At 53.2% G+C, this 26,156-nt stretch overlaps 1 protein-coding gene and 1 pseudogene across 4 annotated transcripts; one reads left to right on the plus strand and one right to left on the minus strand.

Moving 5' to 3' along the window:
• Positions 1-7,959: 7,959 nt before the first annotated feature.
• On the plus strand, positions 7,960-23,961 carry SGCA (sarcoglycan alpha). 4 transcript variants are annotated; one of them, XM_033183455.1, is made up of 11 exons: positions 7,960-8,067; positions 11,170-11,289; positions 11,384-11,538; positions 11,748-11,820; positions 12,174-12,372; positions 12,891-13,053; positions 13,953-14,161; positions 14,448-14,474; positions 17,524-17,634; positions 20,179-20,371; positions 22,728-23,961. In XM_033183455.1, exons 1-10 carry the CDS (start codon positions 8,031-8,033, stop codon positions 20,357-20,359), a joined length of 1,275 nt encoding a protein of 424 aa, XP_033039346.1. In that variant the 5' UTR covers positions 7,960-8,030; the 3' UTR covers positions 20,360-20,371; positions 22,728-23,961. The 4 variants fall into 4 exon arrangements, with proteins under 4 accessions (XP_033039346.1, XP_033039345.1, XP_033039347.1 ...); XM_033183454.1 differs by lacking the exon at positions 22,728-23,961 and adding an exon at positions 20,634-20,850; XM_033183456.1 differs by lacking the exons at positions 17,524-17,634; positions 22,728-23,961 and adding an exon at positions 20,634-20,850.
• LOC117067213 lies at positions 14,946-16,376 on the minus strand (annotated as a pseudogene).
• Positions 23,962-26,156: the final 2,195 nt, after the last annotated feature.

The raw sequence follows: 26,156 nt of genomic DNA on the forward strand, positions 1-26,156 counted from the left end.
GGTGCAAGTTATAACAGAAAGCCCAACTAGAAGGGGTTTAAGCAAAAAGGAATGTTTATTAGCTCACATAACAAGAAGTCCTGGGGGTGGTTAATTCAGAGGCCTCGCTGTGACATCAAGGACCAGGTTCTTTTTGTCTTTTTCCAACACCCTCTCATTGTGTTGATTTGTCTCTTAGACTGGCCCCCTCGTGGTCCCAAGATGGCTGCCTTTCTTGTGCAGACAACAATGTCAGAGACAGAAGAAACTGGATGCTTTCTTATTAGTCTCTTTTCCAGGGGTCTCCACCAGGAGACCTTCCAGAATTGCATAAACGTTCACACCTAAACTAATCATTGACCAGAGGAACTAAATTATCATGCTATATTTAGACCAATCATCATTCACCTGATGGGGCTGAGGAAGGCCGAGCCTCCCACAAAGCCCAAACCCCTGAATCAGAATGCGGTTCTGATGATCAAGGAGGAAGGAAGGGATGCTATTTGGAGTGGCACAAAAAATGTCTGTCCTTACTACTTGATGAGTACCTTGAAGGAAAAAAGATAGGCCAGGTGTGGTGGCTCACACCTGTAATCTTGGCATCTTGGGAGGCCAAGATGGGAAGATTGCTTGAGCCCAGGAGTTTGAGACAAGGCTGAGCAACATGGTGAAACCCTATCTCTACCAAAAAAAAATATATATACGTATATATTTTATATATTATATATTAAATATATATGTTTTATACACACACATATATATATTAGCTGGGCATAGTGGCATGTGCCTGTAGTCACAGCTACTTGGGAGGCTGATGTGGAAGGATCATTTGAGCCTGTAGGGGCAGAGGTTGCAGTGGGCCGAGGTTGTGTCACTGCATTCCAGCCTGGGCAACAGAGCGAGACCCTGTTTCAAAAAAAAAAAAAAGAAGAAGAAGAAGAAGAAATAAAAATAAAATAAAACTTCTGTCTTTTCCATATTGACTCCTAGGAAGTCTTTTCTTTCTTTCTTTCTTTCTTTTTAAGATAGAGTTTTGCTCTTGTTGCCCAGGCTAGAGTGCGATGGCACAATCTTGGCTCACTATAACCTCTGCCTCCCAGGTTCAAGCGATTCTCCTGCCTCAGCCTCCCACATAGCTGGGATTACAGGTGCACACCACCATGCCCAGCTAATTTTGTAGATTCCTAGGAGGTCTTTATATTATGAATGCTAACCCTTTATCTGTTGTGTATGCTGTCACCATTGCCACCCAGGCTGCTCCTTGTCTCTTAACTTTATTCGTAATGTCATTTTCATAGCAGAGGGCTTTTGAGGGGTAATGTAATAAAAATCGGCCGATCTTTTTGGAGTGTGTCTCTTGTCTAAGAAATGCTTTCCTACCCTTAGGTCTCCTACATTTTCTCCTAATTATTTTAAAGTTTTGTTTTTCACTTTTAGGTCTTTAATCCATCTGGAATTCATATTTATGGCTGGCGTGAAGATTTTTCATAGGAAAAGCCAATTGTCACAACACGTTTTATTGAAGCCTATTTTCTCTCACTGAGTTGCAGTGCTGCCACTATCATAAATCACATTCCCACATATACTTGGATCCATTTCTGGGCACTCTATTCTATTGATCCCTTTGTCTAGCCCGACACCAATACCACATTGTTTTAATTATTATTGCTTTCAAAAAAGTCTTGGTATTTGTTAGGGCCAGGTCTGTTTCCTTATTCTTTTTCAGAATTGTCTACTTTTTTCTTGGGTCTTTGCTCTTCTCTATGAATTTTAGAATCAGTTTGTCTAGCTCTGTGAAAAATCCTGTTGGGGTATTTATTGGATCTGCAATCAATCAACAGATTAATGTGGAGAGAACCGGCTTCATAACATTGAGGCGTCTCATCCCTAACCTAATACTTATCTATGGCTCTCCATTTATTACTATTGTAGCCTATGTTTTACTTCATAAATATCTTGCGATGTATTTTAGAATTTTTTCTGGGTTCTGTACAATTTTAATTTTATTGTGAATGATTTCCTTTTGAAAAGATACTATGATTTCTAATAAATTATTGCTAGTGCATAGAAACACTGCTGAATTTTATATGTTTTTTTGTATTTGGATGTTGACCTTTGTCCAGCATGACTTCACTTAATCACTCAAATAATATGCCCGTAGAATCTCTTGATTTTCTATATAAATAATCATTCAGTCTACAGAAGATGTCAGAGACTTTTGCCTCTTATTTTCCTAATCCTTCTTTTTTTAAACTTTTTTTTTTTTTTTGAGACGGAGTCTCGCTCTGTCGCCCAGGCTGGAGTGCAGTGGCCGGATCTCAGCTCACTGCAAGCTCCGCCTCCTGGGTTCCCGCCATTCTCCTGCCTCAGCCTCCCGAGTAGCTGGGGCTACAGGCGCCCGCCACCTCGCCCGGCTAGTTTTTTGTATTTTTTAGTAGAGACGGGGTTTCACCGTATTAGCCAGGATGGTCTCGATCTCCTGACCTCGTGATCCGCCCGTCTCGGCCTCCCAAAGTGCTGGGATTACAGGCTTGAGCCACCGCGCCCGGCTAAACTTTTTTGTTGAGATGGAGTCTCGCTCTGTCACCCAGGCTGGAGTGCAATAGCATGCTCTCAGCTCACTGCAACCTCCACCTCCCGGGTTCAATAGACTTTCCTGCCTCAGCCTCCTGATTACCTGGGATTACAGGCGCCCACCACCACGTCCGACTAATTATTTTTAGAAGAGACGGGGTTTCCACCGTGTTGGCCAGGCTGGTCTGGAACTCCTGATCTCGGGATCTGCCCACCTCGGCCTCCCAAAGTGCTGGGATTACAGGCGTGAGCCACGGTGCCTGGCCTTATTTTCCCAATCCTTCTATCAGTGAATGGTGACTTCTAAATCTGACTTTAGATTTGGGCTTGGGCTTTGCCTATGGGCTGGCCCTGGGCAGCTATTACCTTGCACTGTCAGTTATAAATAAATAAAACACCCTTACTTTCTCCAGAGCTTTACAGTTAGCAAAGCACTTTCGCTTCCATTATCTCATTGATCCTTCTTACCCCCGCTTGATGGAATGGGAGCCTCTGGGTGGAAACGGCCCAGGGCTCCGTGTCCAGAGATCCAGCTGTGCAGGCATAGTGCCGAGGCACCTCGGACAGTCCCTCCTTTTCTCTCTTTCTCCTGTAAGCTAACGTTTGGCCGGGAATGGTCCCTGGCATTCCAACTCATGTGTGATGGATTTGGGCAGTCAGAGGCTCACGGAACCCTTTGAGGGCTGAAATTCACCGATAAAAAGGCGGGAGATTCTGGGTACATTTAGGTCTCCAGGCTGGTATCCCAAAATGTCTGGGGGGATATAGAAATGTCCTTGGAAGTCGGAGGCTTGATACAGATGGTGGGATGGGTGGAGGTGGGACCGGGAAGAGATCGTTATGTCCAGCCCCTTGCCTCCGTGCGGATTCTTGTCCCCCTATAGATTAGAGCGTCTTCTGGATCAGGAAGGGGAGGACGAGATGGAGCTCGTGGCCTTGGGTTCCCTCCTGCGTCGTCCCCTGTAACTGCGGCGCCCCGCACGCACTGCTGACGCGCATCCCCAGCCCTGGCGGTGCGCTCCGCAGGCATCCCGCCCCCGACTCCCGCTCCGCCCCAACATCGCGCAGGCGCAAGACTGGGCAGGCGCCAGCGAACGCGCCCTCTCGTGGCTGACTGGCCGGGTCGCAGTCTTTGTTGTTGCGCCGGAGGCGGTGAACGGGACGGGGGAGAAAGATGTGGGTGGAGCCTGGGAAGCAGATGCGAGAATCAGATCACAATGACGAGAAGCCCTTTCCTTTGTCCCTCACGGCAACGTATAGATGCAGATAAAGAAAACACGGCCTCAGACCTCAAGAGATTTAGAGACAGGTGCACAGAGACTGAAGCTGAATGAGACACACTGGATAGCATTCATTCATTCATTCGTTCATTCAGCAAATATTCACTGGGATGGGGAGATACAGGGACAAAGGACCAGAGGGCTTACATTTAGGCACTGGTGGGCAGAGACGGGGCAGAGAGCTGGAGAGATGGATGCGGATGTCAAAAAGGCGAGGACAGAGAAGCGACTAGCTCAGGGCAGGGCTGGGCCGCAGGAGTGAGGCAGAGGCCGGGGAAGTCCCGGTGGAGCCTGCGGCATGGCACGGGCACCAGCTGTGCGAGGCGGGGTGTGAGCCCCGACCCCTCCAGCTCCCCCGACCGACGCCCCAACTGGGGAGGACAAAATGGAGAGCTAAATATAGATAATATGAGCACCAGAAGGGACCCCAGTTGCAATGAACTGAAGCAATCAGATCAGTGTAAACCATGTATTTATCATTCTACTACTACCAAAAAAGATCGGACTGGCCAGAGTTTGGAGGATGCTAGGGAATCAGCTCTTTATTCTGAAACTGTTTAATATAGGTAGAGTCCAGCGTTTCTCTTGTCTTTCTTATACGAACTTTCCCACTCAGTAACCAAATCTCAAGGGGCAGTTTCTGTCTATAGTTATTCCAGCTAATAAAGGAAGGCATGATCAGAGTGATCAAATTTGAATATCACTATTCTGCACACACACACAAAATAAAAAGCTAATGGCGGAGGCACTGACACTGCCAAGACCACAGAAACGCATGATGTACCTTCAAATGGAAGAACACTATCACCACCTACGAAGTGGTCTCAACGAAGGAAATTGAACGTAAACCTTATGAGGCCTCTAGATCCAACTACGATTTACAGGAGATAACAATGTACAGGAAATACAACGTACAGGAAGTATGGAGGTGGGAGGAACATGTTAAAGATCACCATAGAGATGCAATCAGCAAAATCCAGAGGGCAAAAAACTACAGAAGAAATTATCTGGCTCCTTCAAGGAAAGAGAGAGAGGAGGGAGGGAGGGAAGGAAGGAAGGTAGGAAGGAAGGAAGTAGGAGGAAGGAGAGAAGGAAGGAAGAAAGGAAGGAAGGAGGAAAGAGGGAGGGAAGGAAGAAAGGAGGGAGAGGGAAGGAAGGAAGGAAGGAAGGAAGGAAGGAAGGAAGGAAATAAGGAAGGAAGGAAGGAAGAAAAAGAGAGAGAAAGATGAATGGGAACCTATAGATTCGAAGAAATTTAAAAGAGCCGTGGCTGGGCACAGTGGCTCACGCCCATAATCTCAGCACTTTGTGAGGCCCAGGTGGGTGGATCACTTGAGGTCAGGAGTTTGAGACCAGCTTGGCCAACATGGTGAAACTCCGTCTCTACTAAAAATAAAAAAATTAGCTGGGTGTGGTGGCGCGTGCCTGTAATCCCAGCTACTTGGGAGGCCGAGGCAGGCGAATTGCTTGAACCTGGGAGGCAGCGGTGGCAGTGAGCCGAGATCATGGCACTGCACTCCAGCCTGGGTGACAGAGAGAGACTCTGTCTCAACAAAAAAAAGAAAAAGAGCCCTATCAATCATCAATCAGTTGCAATGTGTGTACCTTCTTTGTACCCTGATTCAAATAAATACACTGTAAAAAATATATATTGATGAGAAATTGGAAATTTGAACACTAGAAGTTTGATATTAAGGAATTTTATCGATGATGTTAATAGCTGAACATGTTATGTAATTATGTTAAAAAGAGTCATTATCATTTAAAGATACACACTGAAATATTGATGGATGAAATTAATCAGGAGGGGTGTAGATGAAACTAGATTGGCCCTGAGTTGATAATTGTTGAAGCATGGTGACAGATACATGGGGGCTTATGATAGTATGCTGTAAATTTTTCAAACTAAGAAGTTTAAAGACCCTGTGACCTCCTTTCCCACACCTAGACCCAACAGACAGAAGGTGCTGTGTGTGTTACAAGCAGCAGGCTACAATCCAGACAGCTCTGATTGGGAAGGTCCTCTGATGGCTGAGGGGTCTGAGGAGGGTTTCTGATGACTTTCTGGCTTGTGGGACAGTCCCTGGCTTCCCTGAATTGGGCAAGGAAGATCCGACGGGGAAGTGGCTGCAGCTTTTCATAAAGGAAGGCTGGCCTCCATGGGCCTGGTGACACTGAGGCCAGGCACTGCTACCTTAAGACAGCTGAGTGGGTGGCTCCAAAAATAGTCATGGGGACAGTGGGGGGCGGGGAGTCACATGGAGAGGCTCAGGGGTGAGGCTGGGCAGGTGCCTGGGCGCTGGCACTTCTGCCTGCTCCCCCAGAGCCCTCAGACTCTCCCTCTGCATCCAGAACCTTTCTTCCTCCCTCCCTCTGTCTCTGAGAAGACAGAGAGATGGCCAGGTGATGCTGGAACAAATACCACCTCGCCTGAGGGGACGCTGACTCTGGAATTTGGTGACTCTCCAGGGATGAGCAGGTCCGTCGGGTGGAGAGAGAGAGAGAGGAAGGGACAAGGACTGAGTAACCTTTCTACCAGTCACCCCATCTGCAGGCCAACACCTGTGCCCTTAGGCTGGACCCAAGCGATCCTTGCCTGCAGTATTTTGTGGTCATCCTGAGGCCCTGGAGGAGCGCTCACACAGGCACCAAGGATTTGGGAACCCTGGTAGCCATAGGTCCCTGCTCCCTTCTCAGGGCACCTGGGGAGAGTGCCCCTGTGCCTGCCCTAAGTGGGAGACCTGGGGAGAGGACACCCTGCCCCATCACTCCTGGACTGAGATCCTTTGGCAGAGGCAGGAAGGAAGGGCAAGTAGGGCCAGGCAAGTACATTGGCAGTTGTCATTGACTGAGTCAGGCACTGGGCTAAGCCATCTGCCTGCATTCTACTCATCAGCAATGTGGCTTGGGGAAGGTATACACCCCTGTGCCTCAGTTTTATCATCTGTTAAATGGGCACAGTAATAATACCTGCCTCATGGAACTGCTGAGGGGGTGGAATGAGGTAATATAGGTAGATATATGTAAGACTCTCAGCACAGTAGCTGGCAGGGCTAGCTGGTATTACCCACTGACAGGTGACCTCCACGTGGGCAGAGGTTTGCCTATCTCTGCAACTTCAATGTCTGATACATAGCAGGTGTTCCATAAATATGCACTGCATTCATTACTTTATGGAGTCCTCACAATGATGCCAAGAGGCAAGCACTATTCTTGCCAGTTTATAGTTGTGGAAATGGGCTAGAGGGCAAATGGCACACTCAAGGCTGCATCCCCAGCAAGTGGCCAAGGTGGGACTCGTGCCCACCTCCAGGCTTCCAAGTCTGTGCACTGAGCCCTGACTCCATGGGCCAGAGAAGGCACCTCCTCCGCTCAGCTGTCTCTACCTGGCTGGTCCTGTCTCGGGTTTGCTAGACTTCCAACTGAAGTGCTTGGACTGGGGATAAAGTCTGGGTGGATGGCACCTACATTTGCTGTTAAGGAAGCTGCCACCAGCCGGCTATACCTACCGGTTTCCAGGCCCTGTGCCAGGCCCAAGGATACAAACATGACAAGATCCTAGTCTTCGAGGAGCTTGGAGCAGTGTTGTGTGGTGGGGTTGTGCCCAGGAAAGCACGCAGGGACACCCAGCTTGGCCTAGCAGAGGAAGGGAGGTCAGAAAGGCTTCAGAGAGGAGAGGACATCTGTGCAGAGTCTGGAAAGGTGACTGGAAGGTTGCTGCTTGAATCAAGATGGGAAGGGAACTGCAGGCAGAGGGAACAGCCTGGGTGATGGCATGGAGACTTGAGAGAGTCTGCCAAGCTAGGCAGGAGCAGAGTGAGGCTGGGCAGGGGCCTGGGGTTGGGAGGCTGGGGACAGAGGATGGGATTCTAGACCAACTGGACAGGTTCAGGACGGGCCAGAAAGCCACCAACTGGGGATGAGCTGGGAACTCAGGGGCCGTGAGAAGCATTAGAGTTTTAAGGGAGGATGGAGGTGGCCAGGTTGGTGGTTTAGAAAACACTGTGGCCACTGGAGGGGACGACCGGAGGGACAATGAGTGTGAGGAGGGTGTCTATCCCAGATTCAGTGCCTGCTCCAGGCAGGGAGGGGAAGCTGACGCTGGCACCCAGCTGCCCCAAGCCACCTCCCTCCTTCCCTCCTCTCCTCCCTGCCCCCTGTCTCTGTCACTCATGGGGCGGGCCAGGCCGGGCAGCCATGGCTGTGACACTCTTCTGGACTCCTCTCCTCGTGGGCAAGTTGGGGCCTTGCTCAAGGAGGAGGCCTGGGATGAGGGGGTAGGATTTAGGGGTGGTAAGATGGAGGTATGGAGGGCCCACAGAACAGGGATCTGGGTTGGGTGAGGCAGGGGCCAGAAGGGCTTTGGGGTGTTAATGCCATAGCCGGCTGGGGTTCCAGGGAATGGGGCTGGGAGCTGGGCTCTGGGATGAGGGGGCTGGGAGCTCTGAGGGCTGGAGGTGTCCTAAGGCGGGGGTGAGTTTGACAGCGCAAGCCCAGAGGGTCGCGGACCCTTTAATGAGCTGGCTGGGCGGCAGCTTCTGAGCCCAGAGGCTAAATTTGGCCATAGGAGGGAGGGTGGAGCTGGCGGCCAAGTCCTCTGCTCCTCTCCTGGGCTTAGAATTCCTTTTGCTCAGCTCCTACTGGCCTCTAGGGCAGGCCTTTTTCTTCCCTGTTTTCAGAGGAGGAAGGTGGGGTCTCCAGGCACAGAATGGCTACCCTTCCTCTTCTGTAGGCTCCTGGCCCCCTCTTCCTCTCCTCCGGGCTCTTGGGCATTTAGCATGGGATTCTTTTCCCAGTGCCTTTCACATCCTCACACACACACCCCACACACACACCCTCACACACCCCCTCACACATCCTCACACACACCTTCACACACCCTCACACACTCCCCCCCCACATACCTTCACACACCCTCACACACACCCTCACTCACACACACCCTCACACACCCCCACACACCCTCACACACCCTCACACACCCCCACACACCCTCACACACCCTCACACACACCACCTTCACTCACACACCCTCACATACCCTCTCACACACCCTCCTTCACACACACCCTCACACACACCCTCACTCACACACACCCTCACACACCCCCACACACCCTCACACACACACCTTCCACTCACACACCCTCACATACCCTCACACACACACCCTCACACACACACACCTTCACTCACACACACCCTCACATACCCTCACACACCTCACACACCCCCCTCACACCCTCACACACCCTCACGCACACCCACACTCACACACACCTCACACACCCACACTCACACACACACCTTCACTCACACACACCCTCACACACACCTTCACTCACACACACCCTCACACACACCTTGACTCACACATACCGTCACACACCCTCACATACCCTCACACACCCTCACATACCCTCACACACCCTCACACATCCTCACACACACCCTCACTACACACACCCCACACACCCTCACACATCCTCATACACACCCTCACACCCTCACACACCCCCCTCACACCCTCACACACACCTTCACACACCCTCACACACCCCCCAACATGCCCTCACATGCACAACCACACATCCTCACACACCCTTACACACCCTCACACACACCCCCTCACACACACCCTCACACATCCCCCAACATGCACACCTTCACACACCTGTACTCACACACACCCTCACACACACCCACACACCCTCCCACACCTTCCCACACACCTTCACACACACCCTCATACACCCGCACTCACGTACACCCTCCCACACACCCTCATACACACCTTCACATACACCTGCACTCACGCACACCCTCACATACATCCTCACACACACCTTCACACACCCTCACGCACACCCACACTCACACACACCTTCACACACCCTCACACACCCTCACACACCCCCACACACCCTCACACATCCCCCCAACATGCACACCTTCACACACCCTCACACCCTCACACACACACCTCACACACACCCTCTCACACACACCCTCACACATCCCCCCCAACATGCACACCTTCACACACCTGTACTCACACACACCCTCTCACACACACACCCTCACACACCCTCACACACACCCACACACCCTCCCACACCTTCCCACACACCTTCACACACCTTCACACACACCCTCATACACCCGCACTCACGTACACCCTCCCACACACCCTCATACACACCTTCACATACACCTGCACTCACACACACCCTCACATACATCCTCACACACACCTTCACACACCCTCACGCACACCCACACTCATGCACACCCTCACACACACCTTCACACATCCATTCACGCACACCCTCACACACACCCTCACACACACCCGCACTCACGCACACCTTTACACACTCTCACACACCCACACTCACGTGCACCCTCACACACCCTTGCACACACCTTCACACACCCACACTCACACACCCTCGCACACCCTCACACACCCTCGCACACACCTTCACACACTGTCACACCCACTCACACACACCCTCACACGCCCTCACACACACCCACCCTCACACATACCCTCACACACCTTCACACACCCTCACATACCCTCACACACCCTCACACGCCCTCACACACACAACCCTCACACGGCCTCACACACTCTCCCTCACACATACCCTCACACACCATCACACACCTTCACACACCCTCACACGCACCCTCACACACACCCTCACATGCCCTCACACACACAACCCTCACACACCCTCACACACACCCTTACACACACCCACACACCTTCACACACCCTCACACACACAACCCTCCCTCACACACCCACACACACGCTGACACACACACACCTTCACACACCATCACACAACCCACGCACACCCACATACCCTCACACATGCACCCTCACACACACACTCACCCTCATACAACTCTCACTCTTACCCACACACCCTCACACACACCCACACTCACACAGACTCTCATACACACACCCCACACACACACCCTCACACACACACCCCTCACACATACCCACCCTCTCACACACACACTTCCCAGTCAAACATCAGTCCCTGCCCACCGAACCATTAATAGGAGCCTAAAACAAGGAATGGAAAGGTTGTGGGAGAGGCTCTCCTGCGAATCCCACATCCCACACATTTAAAATGTCTAACCCAGCAGGGCCTGCACCCTCACCCCCACCCCAATCCCTTCCTGGGAGGCAGCAAAGGAAGCGCTTCTCTTGGTCTCTTAGGGGCTCCAAGGACTTGGTGGGGCAGGGATCTTATCCCCTGCCCAGAACTGAGGCTGGCCTGTGTGTTTGGGACTTGTGGGGTCCCCACAGTTCTCCTGGCAGGACTGGGGGACACCGAGGCCCAGCAGACCACGCTACACCCACTTGTGGGCCGTGTCTTTGTGCACACTTTGGACCATCAGACGTTTCTGAGCCTTCCTGAGCACGTCGGTGAGCGGCCTGACAGGCACCCAGGCGGGCAGGCTGGGGTGGACCCCGGAGGGCTCCTGCTGTGACTCTAATCCCCTCTCTTCACTTCCACCAGCTGTCCCACCGGCTGTCCGCATCACCTACCACGCCCACCTCCAGGGACACCCAGACCTGCCCCGGTGGCTCCGCTACACCCAGCGCAGCCCGCACCACCCTGGCTTCCTCTACGGCTCTGCCACCCCAGAAGATCGTGGGCGCCACGTCATTGAGGTGCCGTCAGGGACCCTGAGAAAATCATAAGGGTGGGCCAGCGTGGCCTCCTAGGAGCAGCCCTAGCAGTCGGATTGGGCGTTCCTTCACAGTCATTTACATATAATTTACATACCTCTAATTTGGTATCTGAGTCCTCTCCTGCCAGGCCCCCGCTGTGCCACTTTTCTCCCCTAATCCACCTCTCAGGTGTCTATCCCATCCCCCAGGTCACAGCCTACAATCGGGACAGCTTTGATACCACTCAGCAGAGGCTGGTGCTGGAGATTGGGGACTCGGAAGGTACCTCTAGCTGTGCCCCATCCCTTCCTCACCAATGCCAGTCTTGGGGGATCTCCCCTGGAAAGGGAGGGGGCTGTGGACGGGAGAGGCTTGGAGAGGAGTGGAGCAGGGCATCCTGGAAAGTGGGGACAAGGCCTTAGAGAATGGGTGCTGGGCTGGGGTTCCAGGCTCTGGAGTTCTGTTACCGGCTGCGTTGCAGAGACTACGGGGCCTTGGCTCATTGCGGTCTGTGATGGATGGGACATTGAGGGGCCTGAAGGGGTGTGCGGGGATGTGAGGAGGAGCTTCGGGGAGACTTCGTGGGGCAGAGCTGGGTCTGGGTGGAGCTTGAGGTGTCCACCTGGCCTTCCCAGGTCCCCTGCTGCCATACCAAGCTGAGTTCCTGGTGCGCAGCCATGATGTGGAGGAGGTGCTGCCCTCAGCGCCTGCCAGCCGCTTCCTCTCAGCTTTGGGGGGACTCTGGGAGCCCGGAGAGCTTCAGCTGCTCAACATCACTTCTGCCTTGGACCGTGGGGGCCGTGTCCCCCTTCCCATTGAGGGCCGAAAAGAAGGGTAGGTGTGCAACCCTAGAAGACTTCCTGAAAGAGGAGGATGCTGCTTGTGGCGGGCATAGAACAAGGGTCTCCCTAATTTCCAGGTGGGGCTTTACCATGCTCATCTCCACCTCCCAGCATCACACCACTCTCCACTCCCCTCTGGCTACCCCCCCATCTCCTTGTCCTTCCAGAGCCCAGACCCTAGTTACCCTGAACTCTGTACTTCCCGGTGCCTCATGAGGACATACCAGATCCATCCATTAAAAGACATTCCTTAGTGGGGAGGGTAAGGCCCTCTAGAAGAATGGGTTGCTCTGGGTACTCTCACCATGACCTCAGATCTCTGAGAGGACTGTGACTCCTGCCAGACCCCAGCTGTGCCATGTTCCTCCCTTAATCCTCCCTTCTAGCCGTCTCCCCCATCCCATCCCCAGGTCATAGCCTACAATCAGGACAGTTTCAACAACCCCTGGAGAGTGGTGCCTGGTGCCCCCTGCCCCCACTCTGCTGACAGTGACTTCTATCTGGTCCCAGGGTGTACATTAAGGTGGGTTCTGCCTCACCTTTCTCTACTTGCCTGAAGATGGTGGCATCCCCCGATAGCCACGCCCGTTGTGCCCAGGGCCAACCTCCACTTCTGTCTTGCTATGACACTTTGGCACCCCACTTCCACATTGACTGGTGCAACGTGACCCTGGTGAGGACGGATCCTGGGTCCGGGGGTGGGTTGGGGCATGGCCCCCCATCACCATCCCCCTTCCGTCCCATGCTGCTTCCTACCTCCGTCTCTCTGATTGCTCCAGTCCCCATTTCTTTCTTGGATGCTCTCAGTATTGCCCACAGGCTTAGTCTGATGACACACACACACACACACACACACACACACAACACACACACACACACACGGCCTGAAGTTCTACCTTACTGCCACAAGGGGACGACAGAGTCTGCAATCCACATGTGGAGTCTCCAACACCTCAGATCTGCCCAGGCCAACAGCTATGTCACAGTCTGGTTCCCAAACCCTTTCCCTACCAAGGGCCTCTGCGTGACAGCTCTGTCTGCTTTTCTCTAAGGTTCTACCTAGCAAACCCACTTACAACAAGGATCTGAGAACTCTTCACACTATAAACCAAAGATGCTCACAACAGCTTTTTGGATACTGAGCTGAGGTTTACAGGATCCCACCGCTGGTGTACTCTGTTCCTGTGAATTGACCAACAGAGCAGGGACTCATTCAGGGTCCACAGCCAGCGACTGGTAATGGACAACATTCTTGAGCCCTTGCTATGTGCTGGGCACTGTCCCATCAACATATTTTATGCTCACCACCACTCCAGGAGACAGGTGCTACTATTATCCTTCTGACTTTAGAGGTGACAAAACAGAGGCACATAATCATCCTAGCTAAGCACTTGTCTGAGTCTCGATTCAAACCAGGAGGTCAGACCCTAGAGCTGTGCATTAACCAGTGCACTGTCCTGCCTCTGCTGGACTTTGTGTCTCCTGCTCCCTAGTCCTGGCCCCTGCCCTGTTTCTGGGGGCCTCTGTGTCCAGCCAGCCACTTTCTGCATCAGCCCTGAGCTCTCTGTGCAGGTGGATAAGTCAGTCCCGGAGCCTGCAGATGAGATGCCCACCCCAGGCGATGGGATCCTGGAGCATGACCCGTTCTTCTGCCCACCCACTGAGGCCCCAGACCGTGACTTCTTGGTGGATGCTCTGGTCACCCTCCTGGTGCCCCTGCTGGTGGCCCTGCTTCTCACTTTGCTGCTGGCCTACGTCATGTGCTGCCGGCGGGAGGGAAGGTGAGTGTGGGCATGAAGGGCAGGGGAGTACCTGCTGGAGCTCACACCCATGGGACTCCTAGTGGCACTTGTGCTGTGTGGGACCCAGAAGCCCTGGGAATGGGGTTCTCAGGCACAAAAGGAGTGTGGGGCCCCTTTGTAGGCAACTTGGGGCTTGAGACCTGCCTGGCCTGGCACCAGGAGGGCATTGTGGATAATCGCACAGACCTCCACACACACTGGAGCCCTGGGGCACCTTGGGGTGAAGCCCAGAGCTGGGCTAACCCTCTCCTTCACTTTCCCACAGGCTGAAGAGAGACCTGGCTACCTCTGAGTGAGTAAGGGAAAGCTGGGGGTGGGGTGGGAGCCCCCCTAGACAGTTATTGGACCCCTACCCCCAAACTGTGCCATGAACAGCAGAGACAAAATAAATCATTCTGGGGTGATGCTCACCCCTTCCCTTGACCTCTGAGTCCTAGCCCCGGGCTGGCTGGATGCTGGGCCTGATCTTTCCTAACTCTGCCTTCTTATCTGCTGGTGTCCACAGAAGAGTTTCTAGTGAGCTGGGTGTGGTGGCTCATGCCTGTAATCCCAGCACTTTGGGAGGCTGAGGTGGGAGGATTGGTTGAGCCCAGGAGTTTGAGGCCAGCCTGGGCAACACAGTGAGACCCCATCTCAACAAAATTTTTTTTTTAATTAGCCAGGCATGGTGGAGCATGCCTGTGGTCCCAGCTACTTGGGAGGCTGAGATAGGAGAATCGCTTGAGCCTGGGAGGTTGAGGCTGCAGTGAGCCGTAATTGTGCCACTGCACTCCAGCCTGGGCAACAGAGTGAGACTCTTTTCCCCAAAAAAGAAGAGCTTGTTGTGGCACAGGGGAATGGGAGCTACTGCCACTCTGGGGGAAAGGGCTTGAGAAGCAACTTAAGAGACTCCCAGTATCAGTATGAGTCAGACACCTGCGGTCCAGGCCGGGCTCTGCCACATAATTACTCCGTGACCCTTCTTTCTGGCTTCAGATGCTCCACCTGCAAGATCATGCGGTTGGACTAGCTGGTGTCTATCAGTGCTTCCAATTCTGCCAGCCTTTCCCAAATCTTTCCTCTCTTATTTTGGCCTGGTTTCTCCTACTCATGGCCTTACCCCTCCTCTGTGCCCCCAGCCCTTTTCCTCTCCCACTCCCCTGAACCCCAGATTCCAGGAGGCAGATGTGAAATGTTAGTTTCCTTTTATTGTCACTGCACTGAGCCAATGGCGGGCTTGGCACCCCTGACTGCTTGCCCGGCCTGCCTTGTTAATTGCAGTGGCACTTGGCGACCCTTTGAACCCTCTTGACAAGTCACTTGTGCCCCTGTTTGGAGCCCAGTAGTGACCTGCGCTGTCCAAAGGGGCGCTGCCCAGAGCAGCACTGCCCAGAGAGGCACTGCCCAGAGCGCCTCCTCTGCTGCTGTTATCTCTTGACCTTAAGCTTGGACTTGGAGGCCTGCTTCTTGCCCAGGGTGAAGGAGCCAGAGGCCCCCTGCCGGTCACCTGCTGAGCACGCCCTTGTCCACCAGCCTCTTGAGCACACGCTTGAAGTGATAGGCATTTCGGGCCATGTCATAGCCCGTGGTGGAAACAGCCTTCTTCAGGGTGGCCATGGACACATACTTGCAGGTCCCCTTGTCTGCCACAGCCCTCAGGATCACCTTGGATAGGCTGGGCTCCTGGCAGGCTTTGGCACAGGTGCGTTGCCCAGTCGCTGTCTTGCTAGGGACACGCTGCCCTGCTGGCCTCCACTCAAGGCAGTATTTGAGGTCAAGGGCACTGACAGGGACAGTGGCGAAGTGCCTTTCGACTTCTCTCCCTGGGGTAGGTGAAATGTCTTGGGTGCAAGGACCTCCAGGGCAGCTGGCAGTCTCCACTGGGCTGCTCTTTGCATGATGGCTGAGGTGCGTCCTGGTTCCTGGTCCTCTCCGAGGCTTCCTCTTGGGCTCCGGCCCTCGCCTTTCCCTGGGTGGCCAGAGAGAGGATCAGGGATGGTCACCCATGGCTGGCCTCCACAGACTTGTGCTCCTGGTGCAGGGGGTGGTGAGGTTATCTCTGTGGTGACCTCAGAGCCTATCAGAATTCTGTGTGGGTCACAGTGGCCTCATTGTTTCCTCCAGGGAGGGGTGGATCAGAGATGCCAGATGGTGGAGGCATGTAACATGCCAGGTGTCCTGGGGAGGAGGGCTGCGCTTATGGGCCAAACAGTGGGCCTGCACGGTGCGTGCGCATATGCATGTGTGTGTGCACATGCCTGGGCTGATTTTATTTTATTTTATTATTATTTTTTTTGAGACAGAGTTTCACTCTCTTGCCCAGGCTAGAGTGCAGTGGTGCAATCTCGGCTCACTGCAAGCTCTGCCTCCCGGGTTCACGCCATTCTCCTGCCTCAGCCTCCAGAGTAGCTGGGACTACAGGTACCCGCCACCATGCCCGGCTAATTTTTTGTAGAGACGGGGTTTCACCGTGTTAGCCAGGATGGTCTTGTCTCGATCTCCTGACCTCGTGATCCACCCGCCTTGGTCTCCCTAAGTATTGGGATTACAGGCGTGAGCCACCACACCTGGCCTATTTTTAAAACAATTTTTAGAGAGGGTCTCACTCTGTCACCCAAGCTGGAGTGCAATGGCATGATCGTAGCTCACTGCAACCTCAAACTCCCTGGGCTCAGCGATCCTCCCATCTCAGCTTCCTGAGTAGCTGGGACTAAAGCTACTGCACCTGGCATGGCCCTCAGTTGTAAACTCACCATTTTGACCCCACCATCTTGACCCACTGGGTTTTTGAGCCACTGGGTTGAGGAATACAAGCTTTGCAAGCATCAGGGCTATACCAACATTTATGAATTTTTTATGGGGAATATATTTTCCAGAGTGAACAGAGATGTAATTCCTTGATCTACGCTGAGTTGACTTAATTCCTCAAGCAACTTTCTATACAAAGCAGTTAAAAGGCTTTGCTTTTATTTTCTGTTTTCATTTTTGTAGAACTTTCCCCCATGGGGATCGGTGATTTTTCATGTACATTTCACTGGGAAGATTTTATTCCTCAATTTTTTTGGACTGTGCCAAATTTAATCACTAACATCTACTGCCACTGGGGATATTCTCTTGTGACCAGTATTTCCTCCACGTCCAGCTTTCCCTGGGTCAACTCTGTAGCTCTGATGTTGTCAGAAAAATCTGCTGCCTCAGTCAATTTGAAATCAATAACCATTTTACCATGTGCAACATTAGCCTTGGCTGGTTTGGATTTTGTGTTGACGTATTTCTACAAAATCCAGTTTTTCACTTGTTCAATGTCTGCCACTTTTCAGATTATCCACAGGTTATGATTTTGCTGTCTGCTTTTCACCTAGATCAGATTTCAGCGGTCCCAGAGTCCTCCAGGCCCCACGACCCTCTCCTGGGGATTTCTGTGCCAGAGGCAGTGCTTTCGGGACTGTGTGTTGGTGGTGGAGTGGGAGTGGGTGAGACCCGGGCCACGTGTGTGTGTGCCTGTGCGTGTGCCTGAGTGTGTAGGAATGCCTGCCGTTTGTCTGCCTGCCCAAGTGCCGATGTGGAAGGAACGTGGGGAAGCCACTGCGGGGTCTGGCTTCTGCTCTTGCTCTAGAAAAACATCTCCAGCACATATTTCCACCTGCGTGTTGCCAGAGTAATGAGGCCCAGATGTGAAGCTGGGAGTAAGGAGGGGGCCCACTGACTGAGGCCTTCCTCTGCCAGGGCCTCACCTGCCCAGCTGTCTCCATCTCGGCATCCACACACTGGTTGCTGTCTTTCCCCTCAGTCTCCCCTTGCCTGGGAATAGAAAATTGTGTTTCGGATAACTCAGCTCACCAAATTCCAGACTCAAGAGCTCATCTTGCCCCTCCCCTGGCCTTAGATGGTGACTCCACCTCTTCCTGCTGGCCAGGCAGGACTTGGTCCCACTCCCCGCAGGAGGAGCATGGCCCATTCAATGTGAAGCTAGGTCTTTTCTGTGGTCTAAACTGTCAGGCTCTCACTGGAGTCTGTGTCCACTAATTGGGACCTGAACATGGGTAGTGATCACTTCTCCTCTCTCATCTCATCAGTAACCAAGTGGCAAGTGGGGTCGCTTCATCCCTGCCTGGGACCCCAGCTCCTCTAAGAAAACCAATTCTTGGCTGGGTGTGGTGGCTCATGCCTGTAATCCCAGCACTTTGGGAGGCAGAGGCAGGAGGGTCTCTTGAGGCCAGGAGTTCAAAACCAGCCTGGACAACATAGTAAGACACCTGTCTCTACAAAAAAAAATTTTTCTTTTCTTTTTTGTTTTGAGACGGAGTCTCGCTCTGTCGCCCAGGCTGGAGTGCAGTGGCGCGATCTCGGCCCACTACAAGCTCCGCCTCCTGGGTTCACGCCATTCTCCTGCCTCAGCCTCCCAAGTAGCTGGGACTACAGGTGCCCACCACCACGCCCGGCTAATTTTTTTGTATTTTTAGTAGAGACAGGGTTTCACCATGTTAGCCAGGATGGTCTTGATCTCCTGACCTTGTGATCCGCCCGTCTCGGCCTCCCAAAGTGCTGGGATTACAGGCATGAGCCATTGCACCAGGCCAAAAAAAAATTTTAAAAACGAGCTGAGCGTGGTGGTTTGCACTTATAGTCCCAGTTACTCGGGAGGCTGAGGCAGGAGGATCGCTTGAGCCCAGGAGGTGGAGGCTGCAGTGAGCTATGACTGTGCCACTGCACTGAAGTTGGCAACAAAGTGAGACCCCATCTCTTTTTTTTTTTTTTTTTTTTGAGGCGGAGTCTCGCTCTGTCGCCCGGACTGGAGTGCAGTGGCCGGATCTCAGCTCACTGCAAGCTCCGCCTCCCGGGTTTACGCCGTTCTCCTGCCTCAGCCTCCCGAGTAGCTGGGACTACAGGTGCCCGCCACCTCGCCTGGCTAGTTTTTTTTGTATTTTTAGTAGAGACGGGGTTTCACCATGTTCGCCAGGATGGTCTCGATCTCCTGACCTCGTGATCCGCCCGTCTCGGCCTCCCAAAGTGCTGGGATTACAGGCTTGAGCCACTGCGCCCGGCCCCCATCTCTTAAAAATAAATAAATAAATAATATAAATAAACAATACAAAGCTCAGCAAATACTGGCTTCTGGAAGAATATGGCCCCTGTGGATGTCTGTTCATGTCTCTGTATCTTGTGAGCGCTTACCACGTGGTGAGCACTGTTCTAAACACTAAGCTGCATTTTCTCTTTTAATCTTCACAGCAGTCCTAGGAGGTAGTTTTTTTTGTTTGTTTTTTGTTTTTTTAATAGAGATGTAGTTTCACCATGTTGGTCAGGCTGGCCTTGAACTCTTGGCCTCAAGTGATCCATCTGCTTCAGCTTCCCAAAGTGCTGGGATTACAGGCATGAGCCACTGTGCCCCGCCTGGTGGTAGGTGCTATTATCTCCATTTGGCAGTTGAGCTAACTAAGGCATGGAGTGGTTAAGCAGCTTGCCCAAGACACACAGCCTTGAACCCAGGCTGTCTACACCCACAGCCCATGTCTCGACCACTGGACACTGAGCAGGCACCATAGAGCTTTCTCTTTCCTTTTTTTCCTTGAGATGGAGTCTCTCTCACCCAGGCTGGAGTGCAGTGGCGTGATCTCGGCTCACTGCAACCTCCGCCTCCCAGGTTCAAGTGATTCTCCTGTCTCAGCCTCCTGAGTAGCTGGGATTACAGGTGCCCACCACCACGCCTGGCTAATTTTTTATTTTTAGTTTTTGTAGCAACAGGGTTTCACCATGTTGGCCAGGCTGATCTCAAACTCCTGACCTCAAGTGATCCGCCTGCCTCGGCCTCCCAAAGTTCTGGGATTACAGGCTGGTGATTACACCGCACCCAGCCCCGTAGAGCTTTCTGTTTATTTTCTGCCCCTGCACCATGTGTTTGAGTCTCTCCCCACATAAGTGGTGGGGAGGACTGCAGGGTGGCTCAGAGGCAATGCCAGGCTGCACTCCGGGGCAGCTGACTCCCAGAGCTGATGACTCCCCACTTGTGCCTCCAGCATCCAGATGGTCCACCACTGCACCATCCACGGGAACACAGAGGAGCTGCGTCAGATGGCGGCTAGCCGCGAGGTGCCCCGGCCACTCTCCACCCTGCCCATGTTCAATGTGCGCACGGGCGAGCGGCTGCCTCCCCGCGTGGACAGCGCCCAGGTGCCCCTCATTCTGGACCAGCACTGAGGGCTTGGCCAGGTGGGTCTGGTGGACGATATCAGCCTTATTTCTGGGAACAAGATGGCCTTTATCTCAAGGCTGGGGCAAATGGTGGGGTCTGGGAGAGTTCAGGGGAAGAGGCACATAGACTTGCCTGCCCCTCTGAGGCAGCTGCTGAGGGTGCCCATCAGTGCCAGGGCTGTGACCCCAATGCCAAGCACTTGGGGTTGGAGGGTCAGAGTGGGGAAGGCAGGAGAACCGGCATCTGGCCCTCTTAGCCTTCCACTCTCTCTTCCCATAGTGGTTCCAGGTCCAGCCCTGACTTCATCCTCCCTTCTGTGTCCACTCGGCAAGCAGCACATCCCACCTGCTGATTCCAGCTCCTGGACCGCCTGGAACCCAGGCTCTAAACAAGCAGGGAGAGGGAGTGGGGCGGGGTGAGAGTGTGTGGAGTAAGGACATTCAGAATAAATACCTGCTGCTCTGCTCACCTATTGCTGCTGGCAGCCTCCCCAGTCCTCACTGGCTCTGTTTCCCTTTGTGCTTTCTGGGAGGCCCCACAGGCAGCCAGTGCCTGCCAGCCTGCCCTTTGGACTCTTGGCATTTTGCCGTTTTCTCAAATTCTCCAGAAGAAAGAGGGAAGCACCTGCTATCTGCAGCCCTCCCACGAACCTGGTAGTGAGGGATGCCTGGATCATTATTCCCATTTCATAGACAAGAAAACAGAGACCAAGGGAGAGTCAGTGACTTACCCAAGGTTACAGAGCAAGCAAGTGGCAAAGCTTGGATTTGACCCTGGCATGTCTGCCTTCATCCTGCCTTCTACAGGGTTGAGGGGTTCTAGAAGCAGGAAATCCAGGCCCTTACCTGCAGATTCCGTTGGCACCTAAAGATTCCCTGGAGGGAGAGTCCCTCTGTCTGTTGTGTTTGGAGAGAAGCTAATCTAGATATGGAGAGTGAGGCCGGGCGCAGTAGCTCACACCTGTAATCCCAACACTTTGGGAGGCCAAAATAGGCAGATCACTTGAGGTCAGGAGTTCGAGACCAGTCTGGCCAACATGGTGAAACCCCATCTCTACTAAAAATACAAAAATTAGCCAGGCATGGTGTCACGTACCTGTAATCCCAGCTACTTGGGAGGCTGAGGCAGGAGAATCACTTGAACCCAGGAGGTGGAGGTTGCAGATCACACCACTGCACTCCAGCCTGGGTAACAGAGCAAAACTCTGTCCAAAAAAAAAAAAAAAGATATCAAAAGGAGGTTGGAATGCGGGTCCCGAATGCCCTCGGCTCAAGGACTCCCCACCTTTCTGAGCTCCTCCAGAGATGGGCAGGGGTGCAGAGGACACAGCACAGCCTGGGACCCTTGTTGGGCTGAATGGCACTAGCACAGCTTGACCCCATATGAGCTCAGAAGAGCTCAGCTGGCCGTGAGGAGGCCTGAACCTGTTTTTCCCAGGTGGCTACAACCAAATTGGACCAGTTCTCCCCTGATCACTGCCATCTGGCCACATCCAGGCTCATATACTCCCACGTGAAGACAGGCCTGAGAGGGGCCCGGCTAAAAGAGGGACAGCTGGCAAGGCCCTCCCCCAGTGGCAACTCAGAACCCAGACAAGGGCTGGCATCGCCACTCCAGCCTCCTTCTCCTTTTCCTCTGCTGGGAGCCCCTGGCTCCCACATCCACACAACTAGCCCCTCACTGCAGGTTCTGTCGTTGCCCAAAGGGCACCTCCTCAGAGAGGCCTTCCCTGTCCCCGCTGTGGTCCCACCGCCTGCCCTGCGAGGACTTCCTGCTCTCTGAGAGGATTTGTGCTGTCTGGGTTCACGTATTCCGAGTCCTATTCCGCACTAGAACATACGATTCTTTCAGCCTGCAGCAGGTGCAGTGCCTGCACACAGTGAGTGCTCAGGAAGGATGTTCTGAAGGAAGGCATGAAGGGACATCATGTGTATGGGTTTGCTCAGCATTCTTTCTTTCTTTTAGAGCCAGGGTCTCACTGCGTTGCCCAGGCTTGTCCTGAACTCCTGGTCTCAAGCGATCCTCTTGCCTCAGCCTCCTGAGAAGCTAGGATGACCTCCGTGAGCCACCATGCCTGTGCTCAACGTTCTTAAGGAGGTTGCTCCCCTTCTCAGGGCACAGGGGGTGAGCAAGGCCATGGCTAAAGGTTCTTCCATTATCTCCTGTGCCTCCCTGTACCCATTAGTTCGTCAATCAACTTGTCAAACATTGGTTTCGTGAGCATCTGCTGAGGCAGGCCGAGGTGCAGTGTACAGCTTAACGATTGCCTGTTGAATGACTAGCTGTTTAGGTGCCCACGCCATGACCAAATGGGTTCTTCGACTAGCGGGTGCCTCTGGCTTATCATTGGCTATTTCTTTCTTTCTCCTGAAGGAAACCAGGAGTTGCGCAGACTGGAGGCTCCAGCAGCCAGCCTGCTGTCTGGGGTGGCTCCTCCTTGATCCCTGCTCCCTTGAGGAGGAGGCTGCCCACCCCTCATCTCTGGGCTCACCCCCTGCAGCCAGGCAGCTCTTGGGCCTCCAGTGCTCTTCCTGTGCTGGCCAGGGCTGGGAGAGTGCAAAGCCAGCTCCTCACTTCCCGGCTTTGCCTTGGGGTCTTGGCAGCGCCTTTCTCCCTGCTCAGCTCCAAAGAGCACACGGGAGCCTGGCTGCCGGCCTGAGAGGAAGTGGCCCAGACAAGTAGCTGGGAGGATGGCGTGCCTGCAGAGGACGCCAAGCCCTGCCTGGGCACACACGTCCAGAGGTCCCCAGCAGCACGCCGGGAAGGCACAGACACACTTAGTGCCTCCCCACTGGGCAACAGCCCCTCCCTGGCGTGCAAGATTCCAACCAGCAGTCACGCTCCACTCCCCACAGCCAAGGACAAAGAAGGGCAGCTGCCTCCACAGCCACCTCCATCGGGAGACTTGGCCGGCTGCACACTCTGCTCCACCCCTGTCTCCTCCAGTCCCATGATGGTATTGCCCCTGTGGCCCAGTGGACGGCCTCCACCTTCTTTCTAAAGACAGCACCCACACGTGGCCTGACGCTCAGACATTCCCTCACCACCTCTCTATCGGCCAGACCTGGCTACTGAAGGCACCACCTAGGGCCGGCCTCAGCCCCCTGCTGCACACCGCCTGGGAGCAGGACTGGAATCATGCTCCTGCCACACAACAGCTGGCTCAGCCAGCTGAGGGTTAGTTTACTCATAAGATGATCATCATAACCACCTTGGGGCTGTTGTGAGAATTTGTGGGAACCGGACACTCTGGCAACTCCCAAGGATGGAGACATTGCATACAAGCACACACACAATCCCCCAAGGCCAGAAGTCCCTGGGGTCTCCCTGGCCCCTAAGATCCAGGCTAAATGAACTCCATTTCCACCTGTGCCTTATAAAAAGTTCAATCTCTCTCTGTGAATTGGGGGTGGAAGCCTAAATTCGTATGATCTTTGGCACGGATCTGCTGCCTAGAGCTGCGCCATCCAGTCCAGCAGCCTCAGGCCACGTGGCTACTGAGCACTTAAGCTGTGGCTAGTCCAAACTGAGATGTACCGTCAGTGTAATTGTGAAATGATCAGATTTGGGGATATATTAGGTTAAATAAAATACATTGCTAAAATTAGTTTTATCTGTAGTTACTTATTTATTCTTTTGAGATGAGGTCTCACTGTGTTGCCCAGGCTGGAGTGCAGTGGCATGATCATAGCTTACTGTTACCTCAAACTCAAGTGGCCTCAGCCACCAAGTAGCTAGGATTACAGGCACTCACCACCACATCTGGCTAATATTTAAAATTTTTTTTGTAGAGATAGGGTCTCACTATGTTGCCCAGGCTGATCTCAAACTCCTGGCCTCAAGGGATCCTCCTGCCTCAGCCTCCCAAGTAGCTAGGACATGCACTACAGCACCAGCCTTTTTATTTTTTATGTTTTTTGAGATGAAGTCTTGCTCCATCGCCCAAGCTGGAGTTAAGTGGCACTATCTCGCCTCACTGCAACCTCCACCTCCCTGATTCAAGCAATTCCCCTGCCTCAACCTCCCAAGTAGCTGGGATTACAGGCGCACACCGCCAGGCCCAGCTAATTTTTTCTTGTATGTTTAGTGGAGGCGGGGTTTCACCATGTTGGCCAGACTGGTCACGAATTCCTGACCTCAGGCAACACACCCACCTCGGCCTCCCAAAGTGCTGGGATTATAGGCGTGAGCCACCACCCTCGACTCTTTTTATCTTTGTTTAAATGGCTGCTAGAAAATGAAAAATTACATCTGTGCCTTGGGTTGTATCTTTATTGGGCTGCGCTGGTTACATGGCTCTTCCTGTATCTCTATCCCAGATGAACTTACACCCGGAACTCAGCCCTTTTCCCTGCTTTCTGCAGAACACCTGCTCTCCTAGGCCTCTGTTCACTCAGCAGCGAAGCCCTGGCGTGTGGGCAGAGTTTGCCCCACAGCAGTGAATTCATCCAGAATTTGAACATGTGTGTGGCCGCCCTCTCTAAAATGTCTTAGTCCCCATCGTGGTTCTCTGTACTTTCTCATTCAGTACCCCTTTCCCAGTTCCTCCCATTGTCTTTTGCAGAGAAAATCCCACTTTCTCCAGCACTAGCGTGTGCCAGACTCACCTCCCTCCTGGCCTTGCCTTGCACATTCTCTGCGAAGGGTTGAAATCTCTGCATGGGGAGGGACTGCCACCCTACTGGACAAGACCCCTCCTGCTTCCAGGATCTTGCCTCCCCGTCTGTGGACATGCCCTCAGCCTGACTTGATACCCTCTAGAGCACACACAGGGGAAGGGGACAGGGAGACACACCCTTCCCAGCACCAGGGCTCCCACTGGCTGGGGGACGCCAGGAGAGTGGTCTCCTCCCATACCCACTAATTTTTCCCATACTCCTCTTTGCTCCCCCGCCCCACTCATCCATATCACACAGACAGACCCTCCTATGCCCTCTGTCACGCTCATGTACGATATATCCCAAATGCCATCGTCCATGTGTTCTCACAGTTCACACAGGGTTGCTTCACTGCCTCACGTGTGGGGAAGCTGCCCTCATCACGCACAGATGCCCGCCCACCCCAACCCACACACATGCATGTGTATAGGTCCCCTGTGAACACAGATGCATTTATTTGTGCACAGGTAGGTGGACACAGAGAGTGAGACACATTCTCATCACCAAGCACCCCCAGGAGACAGGGAACCCTCGGTGGCACTCACCTCACTCCCTCAGACGCCTCCTCCTGTGGACGCTGAGCTTGATGGCAGCCTCACATTCTCTCCCACGCCGCCCACGCTTACGCCTGCTCCACACACAGTCTCCTCGCCCCAGCCAGCAAGCTCTCTCGCAACCCCTCCCCTCCTCCACCCACCCAGCTCTGTCACTGGAGAAAGTCTGGAAATCTGAGAGTTAAGGTGCTGGGGGGGAAAAAAAAAGGAGGGAAAATCCACTGTATTCTGGTGATAGAAAATCCTGCCAGGAGATGGGCTCAAGTCCCAAAAGGGACCCAGGATTCTGAGATTACAGCAGAAATTAAAAATCCAAATGAAGCCTCCTTCCTTTCTAGTATTTACCATCTGGGTTTGACTGAAAAATCAACCACAGGAGCCTGGTCCTTCTCACAGAGAAGACAAAGGTGAGTCTGACAGAGCAGCAGGCTCTGTGACACCCTGCAGAGGATAGTGAGGGTCTCGGGGAGCGGGTCTGGGTGGCTATATTTAGGGCAGCTGTGATGTCAGAGGAGAGGAGGGTTTGAGTTGGGAATATGGCACAATGGCCCCTTTGTCCCCCTCCCCTCCTGTCCTGTACACACTGAAAC

Source organism: Trachypithecus francoisi, unplaced genomic scaffold (assembly GCF_009764315.1).
Source record: "Trachypithecus francoisi isolate TF-2019V2 unplaced genomic scaffold, Tfra_2.0 Lachesis_group20, whole genome shotgun sequence".
Lineage (NCBI taxonomy): Eukaryota > Metazoa > Chordata > Mammalia > Primates > Cercopithecidae > Trachypithecus > Trachypithecus francoisi.

Bases quoted from the DNA above. Each gene is read 5' to 3' on its own strand.
- SGCA (XM_033183455.1), top strand. From the start codon at position 8,031: ATGGCTGTGACACTCTTCTGGACTCCTCTCCTCGTGG. The intron at 14,162-14,447 runs GTGAGTGTGGGC...ACTTTCCCACAG, and splicing joins TGCTGCCGGCGGGAGGGAAG to GCTGAAGAGAGACCTGGCTA. The intron at 17,635-20,178 runs GTGAGACCCGGG...TTGTGCCTCCAG, and splicing joins TGGTGGTGGAGTGGGAGTGG to CATCCAGATGGTCCACCACT.